At 42.5% G+C, this 24,647-nt stretch overlaps 1 protein-coding gene across 1 annotated transcript; it reads left to right on the forward strand.

The window, feature by feature from the left end:
• Positions 1-646: 646 nt before the first annotated feature.
• On the forward strand, positions 647-23,858 carry LOC139260130 (protein phosphatase Mn(2+)-dependent 1K-like). The gene is made up of 7 exons (XM_070876323.1): positions 647-713; positions 6,728-7,170; positions 7,247-7,347; positions 10,986-11,151; positions 17,437-17,581; positions 20,667-20,801; positions 21,863-23,858. The coding sequence occupies exons 2-7, from the start codon at positions 6,758-6,760 to the stop codon at positions 21,992-21,994; spliced, it is 1,092 nt and encodes a 363-aa protein (XP_070732424.1). The 5' UTR covers positions 647-713; positions 6,728-6,757; the 3' UTR covers positions 21,995-23,858.
• Positions 23,859-24,647: the final 789 nt, after the last annotated feature.

Raw genomic sequence — 24,647 nt, forward strand, 5'->3', positions numbered from 1 at the left:
TTGTAGCGGGGACCAAAGGCAATGGCTTCTGTCTTCCCAATATTTAATTGGAGAACATTTCTGCTCATCCAGTACTGGCAGTCTGGAGTTCAAGCAGTGTGACAATTTAGAAATCGTGGAGGGGCTGAGTGACGTGGTGGTGAGGTAGAGCTGGGTGTCTTCAGCGAACATGTGGAAACTGACGCCGTGTTTTCGGATGATGTGGCCAAGGGGCAGCATATAGATGAAATAGGAAGGGGGCCAAGGATAGATCCTTGGGGGACACACGAGGTAACGATGTGGGAATAGGAAGAAAATCCATTGCAGGTGATTTTCTGGCTACGATAAGGTAGATAAGAATGGAACCAGGTGGATCCCCCACCCACACACCGAATCCTACTTCTCTCTCCCTCGGATTCCGTCCCCCTCCCCCTCTGATTCTCTCTTCTCCAGGGCCTTATTCCAGGAAGCTGATCAGATCATGGGCCCACGCTGCACATCGCCGCAACTGTGGGGTGATGCGGTTGTGCGGCTGTATTGCTGGGAAGGACACGGACTTGTTCGTGCAGATAAACTGTATCGGTCCGCGGGGACGGTGATTGGGCTGAGCGCAGTATCGGTCCGCGGGCGGGTATAAGAGTGATTCCTGCGCATGCTCGGTGCCGGGCGCTCGGACAACTGTTTTGTGTGTGTGCAGGTTACAGCGGGACATAGAACGCGGTGCACCGCTTTGTGTGAGTTTGGCCTTTAGTGAAGGTGTGGGAAATAACTCGCTGACCAGGAGCAGAGTTTTAAATAATAAACTGTATCGGGTGGGGTGGGGAAAGGGTCACTCGCTGTGCCCCCCCGGGGGGAGGAGTGGGGTCACTCGCTGCGTCCCTCGGGGGGGCACTCGATGTGTCTCCCCTGAGGGGAGAGGGGCGGTCACACAGGGCGGTCAGCATCTGCACAGAGAACAATGGCTCCCAGGCAGCGTGAAGCTGACATTGCTGGCGGAGTGATTCTGTGACTGGGGGAGCTTCAGACATGGGGCAAGGTCTCGGGGAAATCATTTACCAAAGCTGTTACAACTGTGGCGAATTGAAGTGAGATGTCTGGTTTAAAAAGTGCACATGTGTTGTAAAGCTTGTGGTGGAATCGAAACTGTTTTATGTTGTCGAGGTCTCTGTAAATAGAAACTGAGGAAAGTTAATACCTGTTGTAGACTTGCAGTTTTGTATTGGTCATCAGAGCTTGAGTTTAAAGGAAGTGTTGCTCTGCTCAAATGGGCTGAGCTGGTTGTTTGTTTGCCATGATCAATTATTTTAGACTATTTTTCTGAATGTGATAACTGCTTTACTTGGATGAAAAAACTGACACAATAGAGCAATTCTTTTAATCACACCTGGCTGGCCTGATTTATAAAAACATACTTTATTTTAGTTGAACTTCTTCAATGGATAATCTGGAGCACGACAGCCCAGCATGTCTGTTTATAGACCACTGCTCAATTATATGTAGGAAATGTGGGTGCTTTTACATTCCTCAGATCAATTAAGGGGTCAGAGTCCAGGATGAAATGCCTGCATTAAGAGATTGATCAGTGACAATGTGTAGAATATGGTGGCTACAGGCTAGGCTGCTTTGTCTGTTGCACTTCAAAGGGTTGTGTGTATCTAGAATAAGTCTTGTATATGTGACTTCCTGTAAGTGTGTGTCTCATGCTTACCTGTCACAATTAAACTGATCTGTTCATTTTACTTATTTGAATCCACCCAGCTCTGACTAAGGTAGATGGGGTTGCTACTTCTGAGACCTCTCAGCTGTGCCTCCAAGGTACATGTTGTCCACAGCATTAGCTGTCTTGGAGCAGCTAAGTTTAAACCTTTGGTCTGATGCTGCCTGCCTGATTGCTTGTGCAGCTGTCATAATTGGACCCAGACCCAATGATGCCTGTCAACACATTGATTGAGAGTGCTGAAGAACTTTTATCTGGTTTCAGCAACAGCCAAGAATGTGGCCTTTGGCATTGTGAAGGGGAAAGGGACTGCATCGTTGGGTTGAATTGTGGTGAAGGGGGTTTTGTTGAAAAAGGGAAACCTGTATTTAAAATAAAACAGCAGATTACTTATTTTAAATACAGGTTTCCCAGTCAGGACTGCATATTGGGCTTTGACACCTGTCCTCGAGGCCAGCTTTGGGTCTGATTATAAAAGTGGGAAGAATGGGAAGGAGCCAGTTGTGGATCAGAGAGAAAAATAGGTTTCTCCAACTTTGACATCATGAAACCTAGATTTAAATGTATTGCTTATTTGTATTTAAAATACAGGTTTCCTCAAGTAACTGAAGAACTTTTTTTTTTGAGAAATCTGCAGAGCCCTCTGTGTGCTGAGTAACTATATTTTCCCTCATACTCACCACCTATTTTCCTCAACATAGAGCACCCAGTTACCCCTCACTGCATAGAAAATCCCATTTATTATTATACTTAGTGATACTCACCCCTGTATTGCCTTCCCATTGTTGCAACACACCAAGATTTCCCCCAGTGCTCCAAATGTGAATAGTGCTCTCCCACACCTACCAGACTTTGGAATCCCCTCCCCAGGTAGTGCTTCCACATCATGTAATTCCACATCTTGCAAAGGCAAACTTGTATCGAACCTTAGTTAGAGCACACTTAAGGACTTTGATGAAAAAAAAACTGATTCAATAGAGCAATTCTTTTAATCATACCTGACTGGCCTTATTTAAAAAAAAACTTTTTAATGGGTCGAGTACTGTCCATAATTCTGGTCTCCTTACTATAAAAAGAATATAGTCACTTGAGAGTGCAAAAAAGAATTACAAGGATGATACTGCAACTGAGAGTTTACTGATCAGGAAAGATTGAACGGGCTGGGGCTCTTTTCTCTAGACAGGAGATGACTGAGGAGTGACCTAATAGAGGTCTTTAAGATTATGAATGGGTTTGATAGGGTAAACATATCGAAGATGTTTCCACTTGTGGCCAAAACTCGGGGCCATAAATATAAAATAGTCACTAATAAATCCAATAGGGAATTTATGGGAAACTTTACTCTGAGTGTGGTTAGAATGTGGGAACTTGCTACAACAATGAATAGCTGAGGCGAATAGCATATCCACCTGTCTGTCGGAGGGGCAGTACTGAGGGAGCGCTGCACTGTTGGAGGGGCAGTATTGTGGGAGCTCTGCACTGTCGGAGGGGCAGTACTGAGGGAGCGCTGCTGTTGGAGGGGCAGTACTGAGGGAGCGCTGCACTGTCGGAGGGGCAGTACTGAGGGAGTGCTGCTGTTGGAGGGGCAGTACTGAGGGAGTGCTGCTGTTGGAGGGGCAGTACTGAGGGAGCGCTGCTGTTGGAGGGGCAGTACTGAGGGAGCGCTGCTGTCGGAGGGGCAGTACTGAGGGAGCGCTGCACTGTTGTAATGTAATGTGGGAAGCGCAGCAGCCAATTTGTGCATAGCGGGCTCCCATGGACAGTAGTGTGACAGTAATTGGGTGTTTTTTTTTTGTTGCGTTGATTGATTGAGGAATAGGTATTGGCCCGGGACACCAGGGATAACTCTCCTGCTCCTCTTCGAGGTGGTGCCAGGGGGTCTCTTGCATCCACCCGAGAGGGCAGACGTTTAACGTCTCATCCGAAGGATGGCACTTCCAACAGTGCAGTGCTCCCTCAGTACTGACCCTCTGACAGTGGCTGTAAAGCGCTTTGAGACGTTCAGTGGTCTTGAAAGGCGCTATACAAATCCAAGTCTTTGTTTCATTCTGGAGTAGAGAATTCCAAATATTCACAACCCTCTGAGTGAAGTGAAGAAATGTCTCCTCATCTCGGTCTTAAATGGCCTATCCCTTATCCTGAGACTGTGACCCCGTAGTTCTAGATTCTCCAACCAGCGTAAACAACCTCTCAGCATCTACCCTGTCAATCCCCCTCAGTATTTTATATTTTTCAATGAGATCACCTCCCATTCTGCTAAACTCCAGAGAGGATAGGCCCACTCTGCACAATCTCTGCTCATAAAGACAGCCCTCTCATCCCAGGAATCAATCTAGTGAACCTTTGTCCCACTGCCTCTAAGATAAGTATATTCTTCCTCAGTTAAGGAGACAAACTGCACAGTACTCCAGGTGTGGTCTCCCCAAAGCCCTGTACAATTGCAGTCTGCCCTCTCGGGTGGATATAGTGGATCCCATGGCACTATTTCGAAGACTAGTTTAACGTCTCATCCGAAAGAGTTATCCCCGGGGTTCTGGCAGATATTTATCCCTCAATCAACATAATAAAGCAATTTATCTGGTCATTGTCGTGTTGCTGTTTGTGGGAGTTGCTTGTGCGCAGGTTGGCTGCCGCGTTTCCCACATTATAGCAGTGACGGATGTAAAGCACTTTGAGATGTCAGGTGGTCGTGAGAAGTGCTATATAAAGGCAAGTATTTCTTAGATAAACACAAACTTTATATATACATGATCTCATTGGTGGAACAGGCTCGAGGGGCTGAATGGCCACCTGTTGCTGTGTTCTTATGGCTGGGAGGGGCACCAGTAAATGGGAAGGGGGGGAGGAGAGGGTGTCAGTGGTTTTGATCATAGCCCAATTGCCAAACGGACGGTTCGAATCGCCCACGCCTTACGAAAGTTCTAGATCCAGGAATTATTATTCAGAGTGTAAATGAAATGAGTCATGGACAGGAAGGCTCCGGTGAAAAATCGTACTTATTTATTTGGTTCAACATACACTGGCTAAAACATGCACCACTAAAACAAAATCATTGTCTCTGGAGAATAAAATGGGAGATAGGGGAACCAGCCCACACTGCAATATGTGTGTGCACTAAGTCTGTGCAGCAGAGCATGCCGTCGGTCGTCCTGGTTCAACCCTTGCCACTGGATAAAGGCCTAGCTCTGTCAAGCCCATGTGGTGGCTGATGTGCAACGGTCACCACACGTTAAAAAAATCCACACCCAGGCATCTTCCACCCTTCAATTGGAGTTCAGGACTGGAACATCGGGTCCTTCATTGAAACATCTGTGAACTCGTGTGGAAGCAAGTCATCCTCGTTCGAGGGACCGCCTATGATGATGATATGCATTTAAGGGAAAGTTAGATAAAGACATGAGAGAGAGAGAAAGAAATAGGTTATGCTGATGGGGTTAGATGAAGACGGATGGGAGGAGGCGCGTGGAGCATAAATACTGACTCCAGTTGGGCCGAATGGCCTGTTTCTGTGCTGTACTATGTAATTCTATGTCTCTGCAACAGCCTTCCAAAATTCCCCACTACTGCTACATACAAATCCTGTGACCTGCCTGCATCTTAGAACATTTTTTGCCTATTCTGGGCTTACACTTTGCAAACATGCACATAATCATAGAATTAGAGCCCAAAAATATTGCTAACATTACTATAATCTTTTCAAATTGCAGTTTTATTATAATTAGCATACATCACTCCCAACAATATACTTTGTTAAATAGACAATACCTACCAATAAACAGCATGTCCTCAGACCCACAAACAGTACCCAAATATAGGAAGATCAAAATAGGTTACAGTTACAAATCTGAAGGCCATGGAGTGCACATAGTCATAATCATCATCATAGGCGGTCCCTCGAACGAGGATGACTTGCTTCCATACGAGTTCACAGATGTTCCAATTGAAGGACCCAATGTTCCAGTCCTGAACTCCAATTGAGGGGGTGGAAGATGCCTGTGTGGATTTTTTTAACGTGGTGACTGTTGCACATCAGCCACCACATGGGCTTGACAGAGCTAGGCCTTTATCCAGGACGACTGGAGACCAGCTCTGCTGCACGGACCAAGTGCGCGCAGTGTGGGCAAGCCTGTGCTGCTTCTGGGCCCCGTACACATAGGCTAAGGTAGAAAGCTCAAGGAAACCATCTGGAGTACAGGACACAGGCAAAATGATCGTCGTAGGATTCTGGAGCGCAGACAAGCCTCTGAAAGGAAACTTTTAACGGCGATGTTCCAAAGCACAAAGTGGAACTTTTAGAAAGTTTTAATTGTGATTATGTATTTAAAAAAAAATTATATTAGGAACCTTGTTCTTGTAGTTGTACACTTCAGTTACTGAGAAAGTGGTTTATAGAGTTTTTCTAACTAATTTAATTAATTTTCCTTTTTTGTGCAGCTTGCTGTTTCCCGACTGCTCAGTTTTGATGTTTTTGTACCACTTGCTGATTGGACTGTTCAGGACCTGATCAGTTGTGATTGGATGATCTATGATTCAGGGATCCTGTTTGTGAATTGGGTGCAAGTGTGAACTATGCTTTGTGTATTGGATGGATACAAGTGTGTGCACATGTTGGACATAAGACAACAATATCTATCTGATAAATTTAGATTAAATAGCTGCATTTGGAGGATTCAATTCTTAATTTCATTAGAAGCCTGCAATGTATCCTCAAACTATACACTGCTGGTTCAATCATTGCTCTGTATGTTCTAAGATGTATGTGCACCATTAGACTTTTTTTGGATTAATGTGCTAGTGATGACAAAATATGTTATGTTTTAATCCTAATTGTTGAACATATTGCCGACGCAGACTCGATGGGACGAATGGCCTCCCTCTGTGCTGTAGTATTCTATGATATGAACCAGGAGATTGTGGTTTGGTGATTTTATTTTTAGTAACCAGTACTAAGCCAGTAGTGTAATTACATTCACTTTACAGTTCAGACTTTGACATTGAATCTAACCAAATAACATTTCACTGTTTCTCTAGGTCTCAAGATTTCTGTAATTATTCGTTGTTATGGCTATGCTTGCAGTGGCTCTTGTTTGTCGACATGGTAAGGGTGTGGCTAATAAAACACTGAAGCTCACACGTCTCCAGCAAGAGCCCTGGCGCTCTCATCCATTTTCTACCATTAGCACTAAAATGAACTGGGCAGCTGTTGAAAGAAATACGCAGTTGTCAAATTGGGATAAATTTGGCATTTGGTTAGATGACCCGGTTATTCTGCCACCACGAATAGCAGGTCTTCCGTGTAAAGAGAAGATTGCCAATATTGGCTGTGAAAGCCAGATTGGAAAAAGAAGGGAGAATGAAGATCGTTTCAGTATCGCTGAACTTTCTGACGGGTTGTTCTGCTTTGCTGTCTTTGATGGGCATGGAGGGATTGATGCTGCGGAGTTTTGTTCACGATACATTAGACACTATATTCAGTAAGTGTTTGACTACTTCCTAATACTTGAATTTTAAGTCAACTTCAGTGCCATTGGTAACATTTATTTTTATTAGGCGAAACTTACAAATGGAAGCAAATTTGGAAAATGTCTTGTCGAAATCTTTTCTGCAAATTGATAGTGACTTCATGCAAAATGCCTATGGCTTGGGGGAAGGTGAGTTGCAATGTTCTAGTATTTTACCAGTTACTAAAACCTGGACTGTGGCATATGTTGCATATGTAGTGATATTTAGAGAAATGCGCAGTTGTGTCCAGTATCATATCTAACCTTGGGGGGGACATATTTGACCCCGGATGAGCTTCCAACCACACATCCGCTCCATCACCAAGATAGCCTACTTCTACCTCCAACATTGCCCAGCTCCGCCCCTACCTCAGCTCATCTGCTGCTGAAATCTTCATCCATGCCTTTGTTACCTCCAGACTTGACTCTTCCACCCTCGATTTAAACTTGAACTCATTGAAAACTCTGCTGCCTGTATCCCAACTCTCTCCAAGTCTTCATCCAGCAGCCCTGTGCTTGCTGACCAACACTGGCTCCTGGTTCAGCAACGCCTCAATTTTAAAATTCTCATCATTGATTTCAATTTCCTCTGGCCTCACCCCTCCCTATCTCTGATGTCCTCCAGTCCTATAACCCTCCCGAGATCTCTGAGCTTCTCGAATTCTGGCTTATTGCACCTATTTATGGCTGATCATGGTTGAACTTCTACAACTCCACTTTGAGGATGTGAGCTAAAGTGGGGCGTTGAAGGGACGCTTCACGTGCCTTATTTTTAGTTCTCAATTGTCACTTGCTGCCATGTTGGATGTTTTTTCCCTTTCTCAATCCTTTATTTTCATGGTGTTCTGTTTTAATGGCTTTCATTGTTTCACTCATCTTATGTATCATATGCCAGTTCACAGAAAAATTGCTTGATGCCCATTTAACCCATGCCTCTCTGACAGGCATTCCTGACTCTTGATTCCAACCTGTCCTTTGTTTTTTAGGATCCTTATCCTACAGTTTGAAACCTTATCCTACAGTTTGAAAAAGTGTCTCTCTGCAGATGTTGATGGGCCTGCTATACATTTGCAATTTTGTGCTGCTAGCACTCGGTGACCACTGGTAATATAGGAACATTTTCAATACAAGAACTCTGTTAAAAGGGCAAATTCATTGGCTGGGACAGTGTTTCTCTATTGTAATTGGCTCATTTACATCATTCAAGCTTTCTTGATACAAGCAGTTGTGATACTCGGCATATGCCTTTCTGTAACTAATTTTGCCCTCAATCTGTTATTAAATTCATTAAAAATCTTTTTGGTTAAAAAGCAAAGCCATAACTTGCTAATCAGGATTGCTTCTGCTTGTCTAACTGTACAGATAACTTGGTCTGATTTGTAATGTGCCAATAATTATTCATATCCACTTTCAAAATAAATATATTGCTCTAATATACAGCATGGAATGTAGAAGCACATGAATGGTGTTAGTATTTTGTTGCAGTTTTTGAACGAGCTGTGCCTGGCTTTTTGGTTTGTTACTACTTTTATATTTTACCTAGGTGAAGGAGTCCAGCTACTGAAGACTACGAAAGTTTATAAACATTGCCATGTAAACTCTTCGTGAGTTTATCCTTTCTATGTTGAGCACTTGTGTTTTAGATTGCCTTGTATTTCTACAAATGGGGACAATTACATTTTAGTAAGTTATTTCAATTGGTTTCAAAACTATTACTGTTGGCTTAAACATGCACACTAATGGGATCTACTGTGTAAGGATATGGATGAGCAGTAACATTAACAATGTTTTGTTTTGAGGCAGTTAGCTTTCAACATTGGGGAATTGCTATAAAAATTACCACTACAACAAACTGCATTGATTATTATAAAAACTTGTAACATCAGCTGGGCTATGGTTGTGGAAGGCAAATGTTGATAAAGAACTGCTCTGTGAACTGTGAAATTAAGTGCAAATGGACACTGCTATAAATGTACATTCAAAGAAATCAAAACTTACACCATACAAATCTGGTTTCTCAAGTTGAGCACCTTTTTTTTTCCTTGTGCCTTTTGATGGCTGTAGTAGAGTAGTAAATGTGTCATGAACCTAAAGCTAATCATTCATTGTGAATATTGCTGTAATATAGTTTCTTGAGTATAAGGGAACCCCGAATGCATTAGATTTATAGAGGAGTTTACCACCAACTGATTTTAACAATAGAAACTTTTCTGTTACTTGCACTAAAATTAATAGAAACTTTTATTTTGTACTTGGATTAAGCTAAGTAGTGGTGCAGGTGGAAATACTTAGCCTAAAAGCTATGTAGAAATATTTAATTACCCTGTTACTTCTCCAATCATAGGGCTCAATTTTGGCCTAGCTCGTTTTTCGGCGCACTTACTGGAGATGCGCCGCTTTTCTTTGTTCAGAAATGCGCCGAAAAATTTCCTTCCCACTTTGGCCACTGTCTGGCCTCCTCTTTGTGGTCATGCAGTGTGGCCAGTCGAGTCGGCAGTGAAGCCAGTGTCCTGCGCCGAAAACTGCTGGGGCGGCTGCACATGAGCAGTAGCCCCCAGCCTCTCCGTGTCTTGTTGCAGCCATTCTGTGGGACCCGATGCCGGCCACCGGAATCGCTCCCGCCCCTAGCCCAGGTCGATTTTCTAAGATCGATCGTGTCGGGAGGCCACTCGGCCAGGGCTAGGGGCGGGCAGGCAGGAAAACTGAGTGCTCTTGCCTGGATGATCTTGCATTTTCTCGCGAGTGTAACGCTGCACTAAATGTCGCGCACACAGGGAAAGCACTTCAACTGTGAGCACTTCACTCTCGCACATACACACACGGATGGGCAGGGTCATTGCAGTAGTCGGCCCTTTCGTAGCTTACAGAAAAAAAACAAAGGCACACTTTGTCACACTGGAAGTCTGAACTTTCGTACATTTCTCATTTAAAACCTTTGCGACAGTTGGGCTTTTAATCCTTCAACAGATTAATAAAATAATGTGACGAGTGAAGCAATTGTTAAAAAAGAAAAACTGAATTCATTGGCACGCATCTATATCGCACCGGGAGGCCACTCGGCCTGGGTTAGGGGCGGGTGGGCAGGAGAACTGATAGTGCTCCTGTCTGGATGATCACTATCAGTTCTCCTGCCCACCTGCCCCTAACCCAGGTCGAGTGGTCTCCCACATCAGCTGGGCTGTGTTTGAAGATGAAGGTAGGACTGACTTCAATTTTTTTATTTCTTACTGAATTCTTATTACTTTTTGTAAGGCTTGGTGGTTTGGGTGCAAGCAGGTCCTCTCCGCTTCCCATCCCTAGCCCAGGCCGAATGGCCTCCGATGTACCTACCTGCGCTGATTTCTTTAACTCTCCAAGGGTTTTGTGAAGTGGCCACATTCGCTGGCCTAAGTAGATTTGGAGTAACTATTAGCTGGTCAAAGTTGGCTGTGGGCAGAACTGGCGTAGGTGGCTGGTAACGCCTCCTTTTTGAGGAAAAAAAACAAAACTCAAAAAATCGTAACTAACTCACTTACTTTGGTGCAAATTGATTGTGGAAAATTGGGATTTTTAAATTGTGCCAGAAAAACCAAGTTACTCCAAAAAAAAAAACAGCAACTCCTGGCCAAAATTGAGCCCATAGTTCTTGACTTTTGAAGACTTAGAATTGATTAAGAGCATGTAAATTTAAAGTCTAATCTCTTGTGATAGAAGAGACACAAGGCATTTTTAATTGGATGGTTTAACCATTATTGGGCAATAGTAAACTGGTTTACTAGTTTTGATCGTATCCTTTTTAACTCTTCCAGGAGCACTGCTAACATCAGGAACAACGGCAACTGTGGCTTTGCTGCAGAATGAAACTCTGCTTGTAGTTGCAAGTGTTGGAGATAGTCCAGCTATTCTTTGTCATGAAGGAAAAGCCGAAAAAGTAACTGAAGATCACACCCCAAGGAGGACAGATGAAAAGAAAAGGTAATTATACTCCGAGTACATCTTCAAAATACAAGTATAATTTCACTCAAGTGGCCCATTTTAGAAAATACATTAAAGCAAGATAGGGTTACAGGTCTAAGAGGGGTTTTCAGTGTATGTATATGAATGCATGAATCATAATAAACAAGATTGGTGAACTGCATGTGCTAATAGCCAAATGGGAATATGATGTTGTGGCGATAACTGAGGCCTGGCTCAAAAAAGGGCAGGATAGGATATTAAATATTCCTGGATATAGGGTGTTCAGGAAAGGCAAGGCAATATAGGAAGTGGTGTGGCAGTGACAGTTGCAGGGCAGGAGAGAAGATGTCCTGGAGGGGTTAAGAACAGAATCAATATGTCTAGAGTTAAGAAATATTAGAGGTGCCATTACACTACTGGGTGTATTCTATAGGCCACCAACTAGTGGGGAATATGGAGGAGCAAATTTGCAGAGAAATGAAAAGATGCAAGAACTAGAGTAGTGATAATGGGGGACTTCAACTATCCTAATATAGACTGGGATAGTAATTGTGTAAAAGGCAGAGGGGTGGGGGAAGAATTTCTGAAGTGTTCAGGAGAAATTGGATCAGAATGTTTCTGGCCCAATGAGGAAGGAGGCATTGCTGGATCTGGTTCTGTGGAATGAGGCAATCAAGTGGAGCAAGTGTCAATAGGTGAACATTTAGGGAACAGTAGTGATAAGGTCTAGATTAGATATTGAAAGGGACAGGAAGCAATCTAGAATAAAAAGACTTAATTGGAGGAAGACCAATTTCAGTGGGATGAGAACGGATCTGGTCTGAGTAAATTGGCAGACAAAACTAGTGGAACAATGGGCTGCCTTTAAAGAGGAAATAGTTCGGGTACCATCGGGGTACATTCCCACTAGGGGAAAGGTAGGGCAACTAAAGTCAGGGCTCCCTGAATGATGAGAGATAGTGAGATGAAGCAGAAAGAGCGCATATGACAGATGCAGAAAAATTGCAAAGTGCTGCAGTACAGAGAGACCTGTGCATGAAACACTATAAAAAGTTAGTGCCTGTTCTGGAGAAAAGAATTGTTTATTGCTTGATCAAGGGAGACACGGCTACACCAGTTCTTCAATTGGGTGCGTTACCAACAGTTCTTGAACACTTTACGAGTTGCTCCTTTATACAGAATTCTTTACAAAGTCGTCATTTACATTATCATTGGTCAGTCTTTCTACCGCGTGACAATCTTTGCTTTGTTATCGATTGTTTAATTTTAACTTTGCTGATTGTTCCAGTATGAACAGATGCATCAGGAACCTACTCCCCAGGCCCAAGACCCTAGTTCTGAATAACAGGAACATACACCTTATTCTGGGTTGCACCTGATAATTTTGCTACATCAAATTGTGCTTTTGTCTTACTAACAAGTGTTTAACTCCTTAATCCCCACTTCAGTATACAGGTACAGCAAGTAATCAGGAAGGCAAATGGAATGTTGGCCTTTATTGCGAGTGGGATAGAGTATAAAAGCAGAGAATTCCTGCTACAATTGTACAGGGTATTGGTGAGGCCACAATTTGAGTACTGCGTACAATTTTGGCCTCCGTATTTAAGGAAGGCTATACATGCATTGGAGGCTGTTCAGTGAAGGTTCACTAGGTTGATTCTGGAGATGAGGGGGCTGACTTAAGATAGGTAGAGTTGGTTTGGGCCTATACGCATTGGAGGTCAGAAGAATGAGAGGTGATCTTATTGAAACATAGATAATGAGGGGGCTCGACAAGGTGGATGCAGAGAGGATATTTCCACTCATAGGGGAAACTAAAACTAGGGGACATAGTCTTAGAATGAGGGGCCCATTTAAAACTGAGATGAGGAAGAATTTCTTCTGAGGGTTGTAAATCTGTGGAATTCTCTGCCCTAGAGAGCTGTGGAGTCTGGGTCATTGAATATATTTAAGGCGGAGATATAGACAGGTTTTTATTTTAAGGGAGTAAAGGGTTATGGGGAGCGGGCAGGGAAGTGGAGCTGAGTCCATGATCAGATCAGCCATGATCTTATTGAATGGCACAGAAGGCTCAAGGGGCCAAATGGTTTACTCCTCCTATTATGTTCTTTAAAGGATCTTGGCTCCGAAAAACAAGTAATAGAATCAGTTTGGATGGAGTTTAAAAAAAAAAAACAGCAAAGGGTAGAAAACATTGGTGGGAGTTACTTATAGGACCCCAAACAGTATTTGTAATGTATGGCAGAGTATAAATCCAGAAATTAGAGGCTCATGTAACAAGTGTAATGTAGTAATCGTGAGGGACTTTAATCTACATATAGACTAGGCAAAACAATTTTGCAGTAATGGTGTGGAGGGCGCATTCATGAAATGTACACAAGATAGTTTTTTTAGATCAGTATGTTAAGAAACCAATTGGGGGAAAAGGCTATTTTAGATCTGTATTGTGCAATGAGAAAGGGTTAATTAATAACCTTGTAGTGAAGGGGCCTTTAGGGAAGACTGACTATATAATAAGATAGAATTTTATATTGAGTTTGAAAGTGATTTAGTTAAATCCAAAACTAGGGTCTTCAATCTAAACAAAGGAAATGAGGGGCAAGTTGGCTAGGGTAGATTGGGAAACTACAGTAAAAGGTATGATAGTAGATAAGCAATGGCTAGCATTTAAAGAATGAATGCATAATTTACAACAAATATACTTTTCCTTTTTAAACATGCATTTCCTTTCCACAAACTCCACAGGAAAAAAGGTCAAACTGTGGCTAGTGAAGTTAAAGATAGTATTGGATCAAAGGAAGAGGCTTATAATGTTAGTGGTAAGCCTGAGGGTTGAGAGGATTTTAGAATTCAGCAAAGGAGGACCAAGAAATTGATAAAGGGAAAATAGAACATGAGTAAATGAGTGAGACATAAATACAAACTCAAAGCTTCTATAGGTATGTAAAAAGGAAAAGTTACAGGCTGAGGCAGGAGCAATTATAATGGGGAATAAGGAAATGGTGGAGAAATTAAACAAATACTTTGTCTTCACGGAAGAAGACAAAAAAAGTCCCAGAAATAGTGGAGTATCAAGGGTTTAGCGAGAATGAGGAACTGGCAGAAATTAGTATTAGTAAAACAATGGTACTGGAGAAATTAATGGGACTGAAAGCCAATAAATCCCTTGGACCTCTTGGCCTACATCCTAGGGTTTTGAAAGAGGATGTTAGAGAGATAGTGGATGCATTGGTTGTCATCTTCCAAAATTCCATAGATTCTAGAACGGTTCCCACAGATTGGAAGGTAGCAAATGTAACCCCACTTATTTAAGAAAGGAGGGAGAGAACAGGGAATGACACACGAGTTATTGTGACATCAGTAGTGGGGAAAATGCTGGAATCTATTAAGGATGTGGTAACAGGGCACTTAGAAAAGAATAGGATAGGGCAGAGTCAACACAGATTTATGAAATCGTGTTTGACAAATCTATTTTTTTGAGGTAAGTAAGGGGGAACCAGTGGATGTAGTGTATTTGGATTTTCAGAAGGCTTTTGAAAAGGTGCAACACAAGAGGTCATTAAACAACATTAGGGCTCATGGAATTGAGGGTAATTTACTAGCATGGATTGATTGGTTAGCGGATGGAAAACAGAAGGATTAAAGGTCAATTTCGGGTTGGCAGACTGTAGCTAATGGGGTACTGCAAGGATCAGTGCTTGGGCCTCAGCTATTCACAATCTATATCAATTATTTGGATGAGGAGACCAAATATAAAATATCCATGTTTGCTGATACATTCCCACCTAGCTTTGTAACTTGTGAAGAGGATGCAAAGAAGCTTCAAGGAGATATATAGACAGGCTAAGTGGGCAAAAACATGGCAACTGGAATATAATGTGGAGAGTGAAGTTATCCACTTTGATAGGAAAAATGGTAAAGTGGATTGTGTTTTAAATGGTGAGATTGGGAAATGTTAGTGTTCAGAGGGACCTGGGTGTCCTTGTACACAAATCACTGAAAGTTAGCGTGCAGGTATAACAAACAATTAAGAAAGGGGATTTGAGTACAAGAGTAAAGATGTCTTATTGCAATTATATAGGGGCCTGGTGAGACCACAGCTGGAGTATTGTGTACAGTTTTGGTCTCCTTACCTAAGGAAGGATATACTTGCTATAGAGGGAATACAGCAGAGGTTCACCAAACTGATTCCTGGGATGGGGTGGGGTAGGAGGGTGGAATTGTCCTATAAGGAGATATTGAGTAGACTAAGCCTGTATTCTCGAGTTTAGAAGAGTGAGAGGTGATCTAATTGAAACATATAAAATTCTTACAGGGCTTGACAGATTTAGATGCAGTGAGGATGTTTCCCCTGGCTGGGGAGTCTAGAACCAGGGGCCTCTGAATCAGGGATCAGCCATTTAGGACTGAGTTGAGAAACCATTTCTTCTGTGAGGGTGGTGAATCTTTGGAATTCTTTATCATTGAGCCTCCACAGCCTTGTCATTGAGTATATTCAAGACCGAGATCAATAGATTTTTGGATATTAAGGGATTATGGGGGTAGTGCAGGAAAGTGGAGTTCATAGAATCATAGACATTTACAGCACAGAAGGAAGCTATTTCGGCCCATCGTGTCCGCACTGGCCGACCAAGAGCTATCCAGCCTAATCCCACTTTCCAGCTCTTTGTCCGTAGCCCTGTAGGTTACAGCACTTTAAGTGCACATCCAAGTATCTTTTAAATGTGGTGAGGGTTTCTGCCTCTACCACCCTTTCTGGCAGTGAGTTCCAGACCCCCACTACCCTCTGGGTGAAGAAATGTTCTCTTGTATCTCCTCTAAACCTCTCCCCCAATTACTTTAAATCTATGCCCCCTGGCTGTTGACCTATCTGCCAAGGGAACAGGTGCTTTCTATCCAGGCCCCTCATCATTTTATACACCTCAATCAGGTCCCCTCTGTTCCATCGAAAACAGACCCAGCATCTCCAATCTTTCCTCATAGTTGAGGTAGAAGATCAGCCATGATCTTGAATGGCAGAGCAGGCTCGAGGGGCCAAATGACCTACTCCTGTTCCTATTTCTTGTGTAAACCTGTATAAAATACTAGTTTGGCCCCAACTGGAGTATTGTGTCCAATTCTGGGCAGCGAATTAGGAAGGATGTGAAGGTCTTGAAGAGGGTGCAGAAAAGATTTACGAGAATGATTCCAAGGAGGGATGAGAGACTTCAGTTATGTTGATAGACTGGAGAAACTGGGGTGGTTCTCCTTAGAGCAGAGAAGGTTAAGAGGAGATTTGATGGAGGTGTTCAAAATCATGAGGGGTCTGGATCGAGTAGATAGCGAGAAACTTTCCATTGGCAGAAGGGTCGAGAACCTTTTTTTATGCAGAGTGGTTAGGATCTGGAATGTACAGCCTGTCCTCGCCCTTTCCCTCAACTATTCAGCCACTTAAGGACTCCTGCTAAGAGTGGAAGCAAGGCTTCCTTGATTCCGAGGGACTGCCTATGATGATGCACTGCCTGAAAGGGTGGTGGAGGCAGACTCCACCAACTCCCTTTTGAAAGCCATGATTAAGTACTTGAAAGAAGAAAAATTGCAGGGGAGAGGGCAGGTGAGTGGGACTAGCTGAGGTGCACTTGCAGAGAGCCAACACTGGCTGAATGGCCACCTTCTGTGCAGTAACCATTCTATGATGTACACTGTAGATTCACCAGGACGAAATCCGGAATGGGAAAGCATTGATATATTTGATATTAGGAATGTTTCTACCGGAGTAGAAAAGGCTAAGATTTAATGAGCAGTTTTTGGAATTGTGAAGCGCTGTGATATAGTATGGCCTCTGGTTGGCTGTCTGTGACCAGGGTCAATTTAAAATAATCACCGAGTGAGGGGAAAGCATGGGAGAAATGTCTTGGCGTTGGAGCAGAGTGTGCTGGAAGTACCCTTTAAGAGAAAATTGGATACATATTTGAAGCAGGAGGAGTTACAGGACTCTGGGGAGAAAGCAGAGCAGTGGGGGGCAGGATTTGATTGCTGTAGCAAAGAGCTGGCACAGACTCAATGGCATAAATGGCCTCCTGTGTTGTAAACTTCTACTGTTCTAAGTAGGGCAGTAGTTGTATAAATGTTACTTGCAGGATGCGGGGAAGTGGAAGAAATGCATGACCAGATCACTCGAAGCGGTATGTATAGCTTTCGCAAAATTGATGTTGAATAGTAAATATTATATTAAAAAAACCTTATTTTTGAGATTAAGTTGGTTGGAAATTATATAATTTGAATTAAGATTTGAATACTCATTCTTTTAATATATACATAAAGGATTAAAGAGTGTGGCGGTTTCATAGATTGGAATAGTGCCGGAGACCCATACGTGAATGGTCGATTGGCCATGACCCGTAGCATTGGAGATATGGATCTCAAACCTTTTGGAGTAACTGCTCAACCAGAAGTCAACACAGTGGAGGTAAATATCTGAGCTTTATCTGGTCTCTTGCATTCTTCTTGTCAAAAGCTTTTCATAGAAATTTACAGCACGGAAGAAGGTCATTTCGGTCCATCGTGTCCGACCAAGAGCTATCCAGCCTAATCCCACTTTCTAGCTCTTGGTCCGTAGCCCTGTAGGTTACGGCACTTTAAGTGCACATCCAAGTATTTTTTTAAAATGTGGTGAGGGTTTCTGCCTCTACCACCCTTTTCAGGCAGTGAATTCCAGACTCCCACCATCCTCTGGGTGAAGAAATGTCCCCTCATATCTTCTCTAAACCTCCCCCCAATTATTTTAAATCTATGTCCCCTGGTTGTTGACCCCTCTGCTGAGGGAAAGGTCCTTTCTATCCATTCTATCCAGGCCCCTCATCATCTTGTATACCTCAATCAGGTCTCTCCTTAGTCTCCTCTGTTCCAAAGTAAACAGACCCAGCATCTTCAATCTTTCCTCATAGCCAAAATTCTCCAGTCCAGGCAACATTCTTGTAAATCTCCTCGGCCCCTTTCCAGTGCAATCACATCTTTCCTGTAATGTGATGACCAGAACTGCACACAGTACTCCAGCTGCGGCTTAACCAATGTTTTATACAGTTCAAGCAGAACTGCCTTGCTCTTGTATTCCATGCCTCGACTAATAAGAACATAAGAAATAGGAACAGGAGTAGGCCATACGACACCTCGAGCCTGCTCCGCCATTCAATAAGATCATGGCTGATCTGATCATGGACTCAGTTCCATTTCGCTGCCCGCTCCCCATAACCCCTTATCTCCTTATCGTTTAAGAAACTGTCTATTTCTGTCTTAAATTTATTCAATGTCCCAGCTTCCACAGCTCTGAGGCAGTGAATTCCACAGATTTACAACCCTCAGAAGAAATTTCTCCTCATCTGTTATTCTAAGATTGTACCCTCTAGTTCTAGTCTCCCCCATCAGTGGAAACATCTTCTCGGCATCCACCTTGTCAAGCCCCCTCATAATATACATTTTGATAAGATCACCTCTCATTCTTCTGAATTCCAATAAGTAGAGGCCCAACCTTCCTCATAAGTCAACCCCCTCATCCCCAGAATCAACCTAGAGAACCTTCTCTGAACTGTCTCCAAAGCAAGTATATCCTTTTGTAAATATGGAACCAAACTGCATGCAAGTATTCCATATGCCTTCTTAATTACCTTATCTACCTGGCCTGTTTCCTTTAGGGATCTGTGGACCTGCATTCCAAGGTCCCTTTGTTCCTCTACACTTTTCAGTGTCGTATCATTTAATGTGTATTCCCTTGCTTTTAGACCTCCCCAAATGCATTACCTCACACTTATCTGGATTGAATGCCATTTGCCACTGTTCTGCCCACCTGACCAGTACTTGATAACTTCCTGCAATCTGCTGCTTTCTACTTTATTATCAACTACACAGCTTATTTTAGTTTCATCTGCAAACTTAATCATACCCCCAACATTTCAAGTCCAAGTCATTGATATATTCCACAAAAAGCAAGGGATCCAGCACTGAGCCCTGCAGAACCCCCACTGGATACAGCCTTTGTCACAAAAACATCCATCAACCATTACTCTTTGCTTCCTGCTTCTGAAACATAGAAACATAGAAAATAGGTGCAGGAGTAGGCCATTCATCCCTGAGCCTGCATGACCATTCAATATGATCATGGCTGATCATGCAACTTCAGTACCCCATTCCTGCTTTCTCTCCTTACCCTTTGATCCTTTTAGCCGTAAAGGCTACATCTAACTCCTTTTTTGAATACATCTAACAAACTGGCCTCAACAACTTTCTGTGGTAGAGAATTCCACAGGTTCACAATTCCTGAGTGAAGCAGTTTCTCCTCACCTCAGTCCTAAATGGCTTGCCCCTTATCCTTAGACTCTGACCCCTGGTTCTGGACTTCCCCAACATCGGGAACATTCTTCTTGCATCTAACCTGTCCAATCCAGTCAGAATTTTATGTTTCTATGAGATCCCCTCTCTCTCTCTCAAATTTCAGTGAATATAAGTCTAGTTGATCCAGTCTTCATTTGTCAGTCCTGCCATCCTGGGAATCAGTCTGGTGAACCTTCGCTGCACTCTCTCAATAGCAGGTTAGGAGACCAAAACTGTGTACACTATTTAAGGTGTGGCCTCACCAAGGCCTTGTACAACTGCAGTAAGACCTCCCTGCTCCTATACTTGCATCCTCTCGCTATGAAGGTCAACATGCCATTTGCTGCCTTCACCGCCTACTGTACCTGCATGCCAACTTTCAATGTCTGATGTACCATGACACCCAGGTCTCGTTGCACCTTCCCTTTTCCTAATCGGTCACCATTCAGATAATATTCTGCCTCTGTTTTTGCCACAAATGGATAACCTCACAATTATCTACACTATATACTGCATCTTGCATTTGCCCACTCACCTAACCTGTCCAAGTCACCCTGCAACCTCTTAGCATCCTCCTCACAGCTCACACTGCCACCCAGCGTAGTGTCATCTGCAAACGTGGAGATATTGCATTCAATTCCTTTGTCAAAATCATTAATGTATATTGTAAATAACTGGGGTCCCTGCACTGAACCTTGTGGTACCCCACTGGTCACTGCCTGCCATTCTGAAAAGGATCTGTTTATTTCTACTCTTTGCTTCCTGTCTGCCAACCTGTTCTCTATCCATGTCAATACATTACCCCCAATACCATGTGCTTTAATTTTGCACACTAATCTCTTGTGTGGGACCTTGTCAAAAGCCTTTTGAAAGTCCAAATACACCACCAAGGTTCTCCCTTGTCCAGTCTGCTAGTTACATTCTCAAAAAAATCTCGAAGATTTGTCAAGCATGATTTCCCTTTGAGCCAATTTTGGATCCCATGGGCTATTTATTACTTTTGTGACCAGTCTGCCATGTGGGACCTTATCAAAAGCCTTGCTAAAATCCATATACACTGCATCATACGCACTGCCCTCATCGACCCTCCTAGTTACTTCCTCAAAAAATTCACTCGTTAGTCAGAAACGATCTTCCCTCAACAAATCTATTTGAGTCTTAACTAGTTTTCTTAACCTCTTTACTAGTTGCAACATACAAAAGACTGTTTCCTGATCCTGACTACTGATGGAGTTAGTGAAATTATGGAGGCACAAGAAGTGTGTGATATTGTGAAAAATTGCCAAGATCCATCAGAAGCTGCTGCTGTTGTAAATGAGCAGGCAAGAAAATATATCTGATTACAAATCTTAATTCTGCATGCATAACCTGATTTCCTCTTGCTGTCAACTTTTTAACATAAATTCCCCAGCCCATATTTATAATGGAATTTGCCTTTGTAAACTTGTCACAATTTGTAATGGCTTATTTATAATGGGAACCAGTTTCTGAACTGTTATTGCCAGTGCAGTTCTCTGTTAAACTTCAACTTTGAAATCAAAGTTAGTTTTTTTTTGTTAAAATGGTATGAATATTTAATCTCACCACTTGTTATTAAAATTCTAATTTCCTATCTCTGGCTGCTCCCACATCATGTCACCTGTGGTTGCATTCTCTCTGCTACTACTCCCCAGTCAGCTGCAGGTAAGTCCTCTGCCCCAACACATGTCCCAGTCTGCTGTTCTCCCTACTGGTGTGTGCACCCATGCTTCCCACTTCCCACTTCTGACTAGCAGTTTCCTTTCTTGCTCTGTGGCCTTTGAGTTATTGCTGCTCAAATTTGTTGATCACCTAGTTTATAGTCGGTTCTGGAGCCATTTATTGCCACTACAAATGTTCTCCATGCCCCTCCAACTGGTCCATGCATTTTCTGTAGGTAGGGAAACTGCTAAACTCCACAGGTCTGTTTAATTGTAATGGCCCGAGTGACAATCGCTTCCAATTGATGGAGTTCAAATACCTCGGATATCAATACAGCCTTATTAGAAACTAATGCTGCTTATTTTGTAATTGTATCTTCCCTCTCCCCTTGGTAAGGACTGGCAACAAGAAAAACGCATAACAATGTTAAGGCCAGTCAAACTCCTCCCTCTTTTTTTTTTCCCTTCTTTCCCTGGTTCTCCTGAAAACTACATGTGTTCTTGACTCCCATGTGCAATGTAATATGGGTGTAGATACATAAAATATAATGCACTGCTGTCAACTTTTTTTCCTAAATTCCTACATCCACATGTATAATGGAAACTGCCTGTCACAATGTAAAGCCTCCCATCATACACTTGTTCTAAATTAATACTCTCTTCTGTCACTTCAGTGGACTAATTTTTTTTAATGTAACTTTCAGGCCTTGCAGTATGGAACCCAAGACAATGTAACCACCATGGTTGTGCCTTTTGGTGCATGGGGAAAATACAATACTTCACTCGCTCATTCAAGTTTAGGAAGAATGATGGGGGCAAGCTCCAGATGGAGCTAAGTGCTGCACTGATGTTGGAAAACACCATCTCTATTTTTGTAAATTGTGTAATTGTATTTACAACAACTGTTGTAGTTTTAGGTTTTTGTTGAGTCTGTTACTGTTAACTGATGGACTACAAGTTGAAATTCTAATTACAGAAGAATGTATTTCAGATTTCCAGCATCTGCAGTATTTTGCTCTTGTAAAAAAATGTAATGTATTGTGTTCCTCTCTCTGGATTGCTTGTCAACTTGTAAATAATGGTATTCATGTTCATCAGTTATTTCTCTTTATACTAGGCATAAGAACACAAGAAATAGGAGCAGGAGTAGGCCATATGGCACCTCGAGGTCCGCAGCCCCCAGTCTCTCAATTCAGAGTCCTGCAATCACCCCACCCCCCCTCCCGAGTCTCTCGAGTCCTGCAATCCCCAGTCATACAATCCTGAGTACTGCAATCTCCCCAAGTCACACAATCTCGAATACTGCACTTCTGAGTCTCTCAATCCTGAGTACTACAATTACCCCCCCCCCCCCCCCCCCCCCCCCCCAGGTCACACAATCCTGAGTCCCATGATCCCACCCAAGTTCCACGATCCACATCTAAGTACCATAATTCCAACCCCTCGAGTCCCACGATTCCACTCCCAAGTCCTGCAATCTGTGCCCCTCCCTACCGTCCTGCAATGCCTCTCCACCACCACCAGCTACTGATCACTTACTTGTCGGTCTTTGCAGTGCTAGCAGTGACCAAAACCTCCATCACTCACCTATGTGGCCTCCTCCCACAGCATCACTGATATGGGAATGAAGTCTGAGTCCTAATGAACTGAGTTTTCATGTGCAGAAATTGTACTGATTGGGGAATTGAAACCAATTTCAAGTGACCTTCCTTAATGGCTCAACAATGAATATCTGTGTATAAAGATCAGTGCTCATTGCACTTTGTTCAAAACACTTGGATTACACAGCTTTTGTTCATAAAAATGAATCAACAAGATATTGCTTGTACACATTTATTAACGTTTGCTTTTAAATATCAATGTTACTCAGTTCACTGAATATACATCACATCTACCACAAACAGAACAAAGGACACTAGATTTTCTGCAAATATAGAGATAAAAGTGATTTATAGTTGACAGTACTCACAAATGCACAGTTCACCTGGAGTGTTACAATGCACTTAAACATGTGGGCGACTGACAAAGGAGAACAGGACTGTAGGAAGAGCTTTCAACCTAAAGTACTTCCCACTTTGAATTAATTTGAATTTCTCACACCTGATTGTCAGTTGACCACTCCAATACTGCTCTTCCTGTATTTAAGAAATAAAAACAGAAAACACTGGAAATATTCCAGGTATGTCAGCAAAAGAAAGATGATCGATCTGGTCATATGCCTTCATCAGACCTGTTCAAATGAAGGATCTACACCCAAACATTAACCTGTCTTTTCTCCTTCCAGAGGTTGATTAATTTGATTAATTCCTGTGTTTTTGCAGCATTTTCTGGTTTTGTATCAAGCGTGATTATTTTTCTCTTTTTGGTTATACTGCCTGGAGTTCATTTCTTTTGAGTTGTGTAGGAACTTGGAGTCCAGGGCAATAAGAAGCCATGGCAAGGAGAATTCAGGGCAACCAGAAACCAGGACCATGGGAATTCAGGACAACCAGAATCCAGGACCTTGGAGATCAATAACTTTCATGACCTCCAGTATGTTCCAAAGCACTTTAAAGCAAATGAAGTACATTTGAAGTGTGGCCACTAGAGGATTTTAAACCTGCTTCTACATAACAGATTGTCATGTGAGTCAACTGAGTGGGTCTTTTTCATGTGTATTGGAAGTGGGAAGGAGTACATTCAATTAAAATTACTTCCCTACACTATTGTTCTCCTTGGATCCATATCGCAATAGAAAATGAAACACCAAAATACATGAACTAGAGAAACAGCCACATTCCTCAGTCTTAAGAGTGATTTAGTACAGTGAACAGACCCAATTACAATAGAATTAGTGGGTTACCTGAACAAGCCTAGAGCATGTAAGCACTGCCAAGTGATGTATGCACAAAACTGCAACTCTAATTTTGTTTATAGCTGTCACAACCTCAATGCGAAGCTTTCACATACGTAGTACTAGATTGTGACTATGCACCCTGTTATAGTTATCTTTAGATTTTGTGTAGCTGGTTTTACTCTCTATTTTGCCATCAGTAGATATCATCATCTAACAAAAACATTACAAAGCGAACACTTTTACGAAATGACCATTGATACATGATTTCAAAAGCAACATTCAGATAGATTTTTATGAGTTAGAAAGAAAAAGCTTGTATTATTTGTCTTTAAATAGCACCTTTCACATCCTTAGGACTTCCCAATGTGCTTTACAGCCAATCAATTACATTTAAAGTGTAGTCACTGTTACGTATGAAAATGAAGTAGCACTTTAAGGCACATCAAAATCATACAAGTATCAAAAGACCAGTTAACCTGTTTTGGTGGTGTTGGCTGGGAGATTAATGTTGGCCAGGACACTGGGAGAGCTTCTTGCTCTTCTTTGAATGGGATCGTATAAGTAATTTGAACATGAGACAGTGCCTTGGTTTAATGTATTATTCAAAAACAGTACTGCTAACAGTGCACCCCTCAGTATTATGTAGTAGTGGC

This window comes from Pristiophorus japonicus, chromosome 3 (genome assembly GCF_044704955.1).
Source record: "Pristiophorus japonicus isolate sPriJap1 chromosome 3, sPriJap1.hap1, whole genome shotgun sequence".
Classification (NCBI taxonomy): domain Eukaryota; kingdom Metazoa; phylum Chordata; class Chondrichthyes; family Pristiophoridae; genus Pristiophorus; species Pristiophorus japonicus.

Excerpts from the sequence above, each read along its gene's own strand:
- LOC139260130 (XM_070876323.1), top strand. The coding sequence starts at position 6,758 with ATGGCTATGCTTGCAGTGGCTCTTGTTTGTCGACATGGTAAGGGTGTG. Across the intron at positions 17,582-20,666 it reads CAGAAGTCAACACAGTGGAG|TTGCAACATACAAAAGACTG; the intron begins GTAAATATCTGA and ends CCTCTTTACTAG. Across the intron at positions 20,802-21,862 it reads CTGCTGTTGTAAATGAGCAG|GCCTTGCAGTATGGAACCCA; the intron begins GCAAGAAAATAT and ends TGTAACTTTCAG.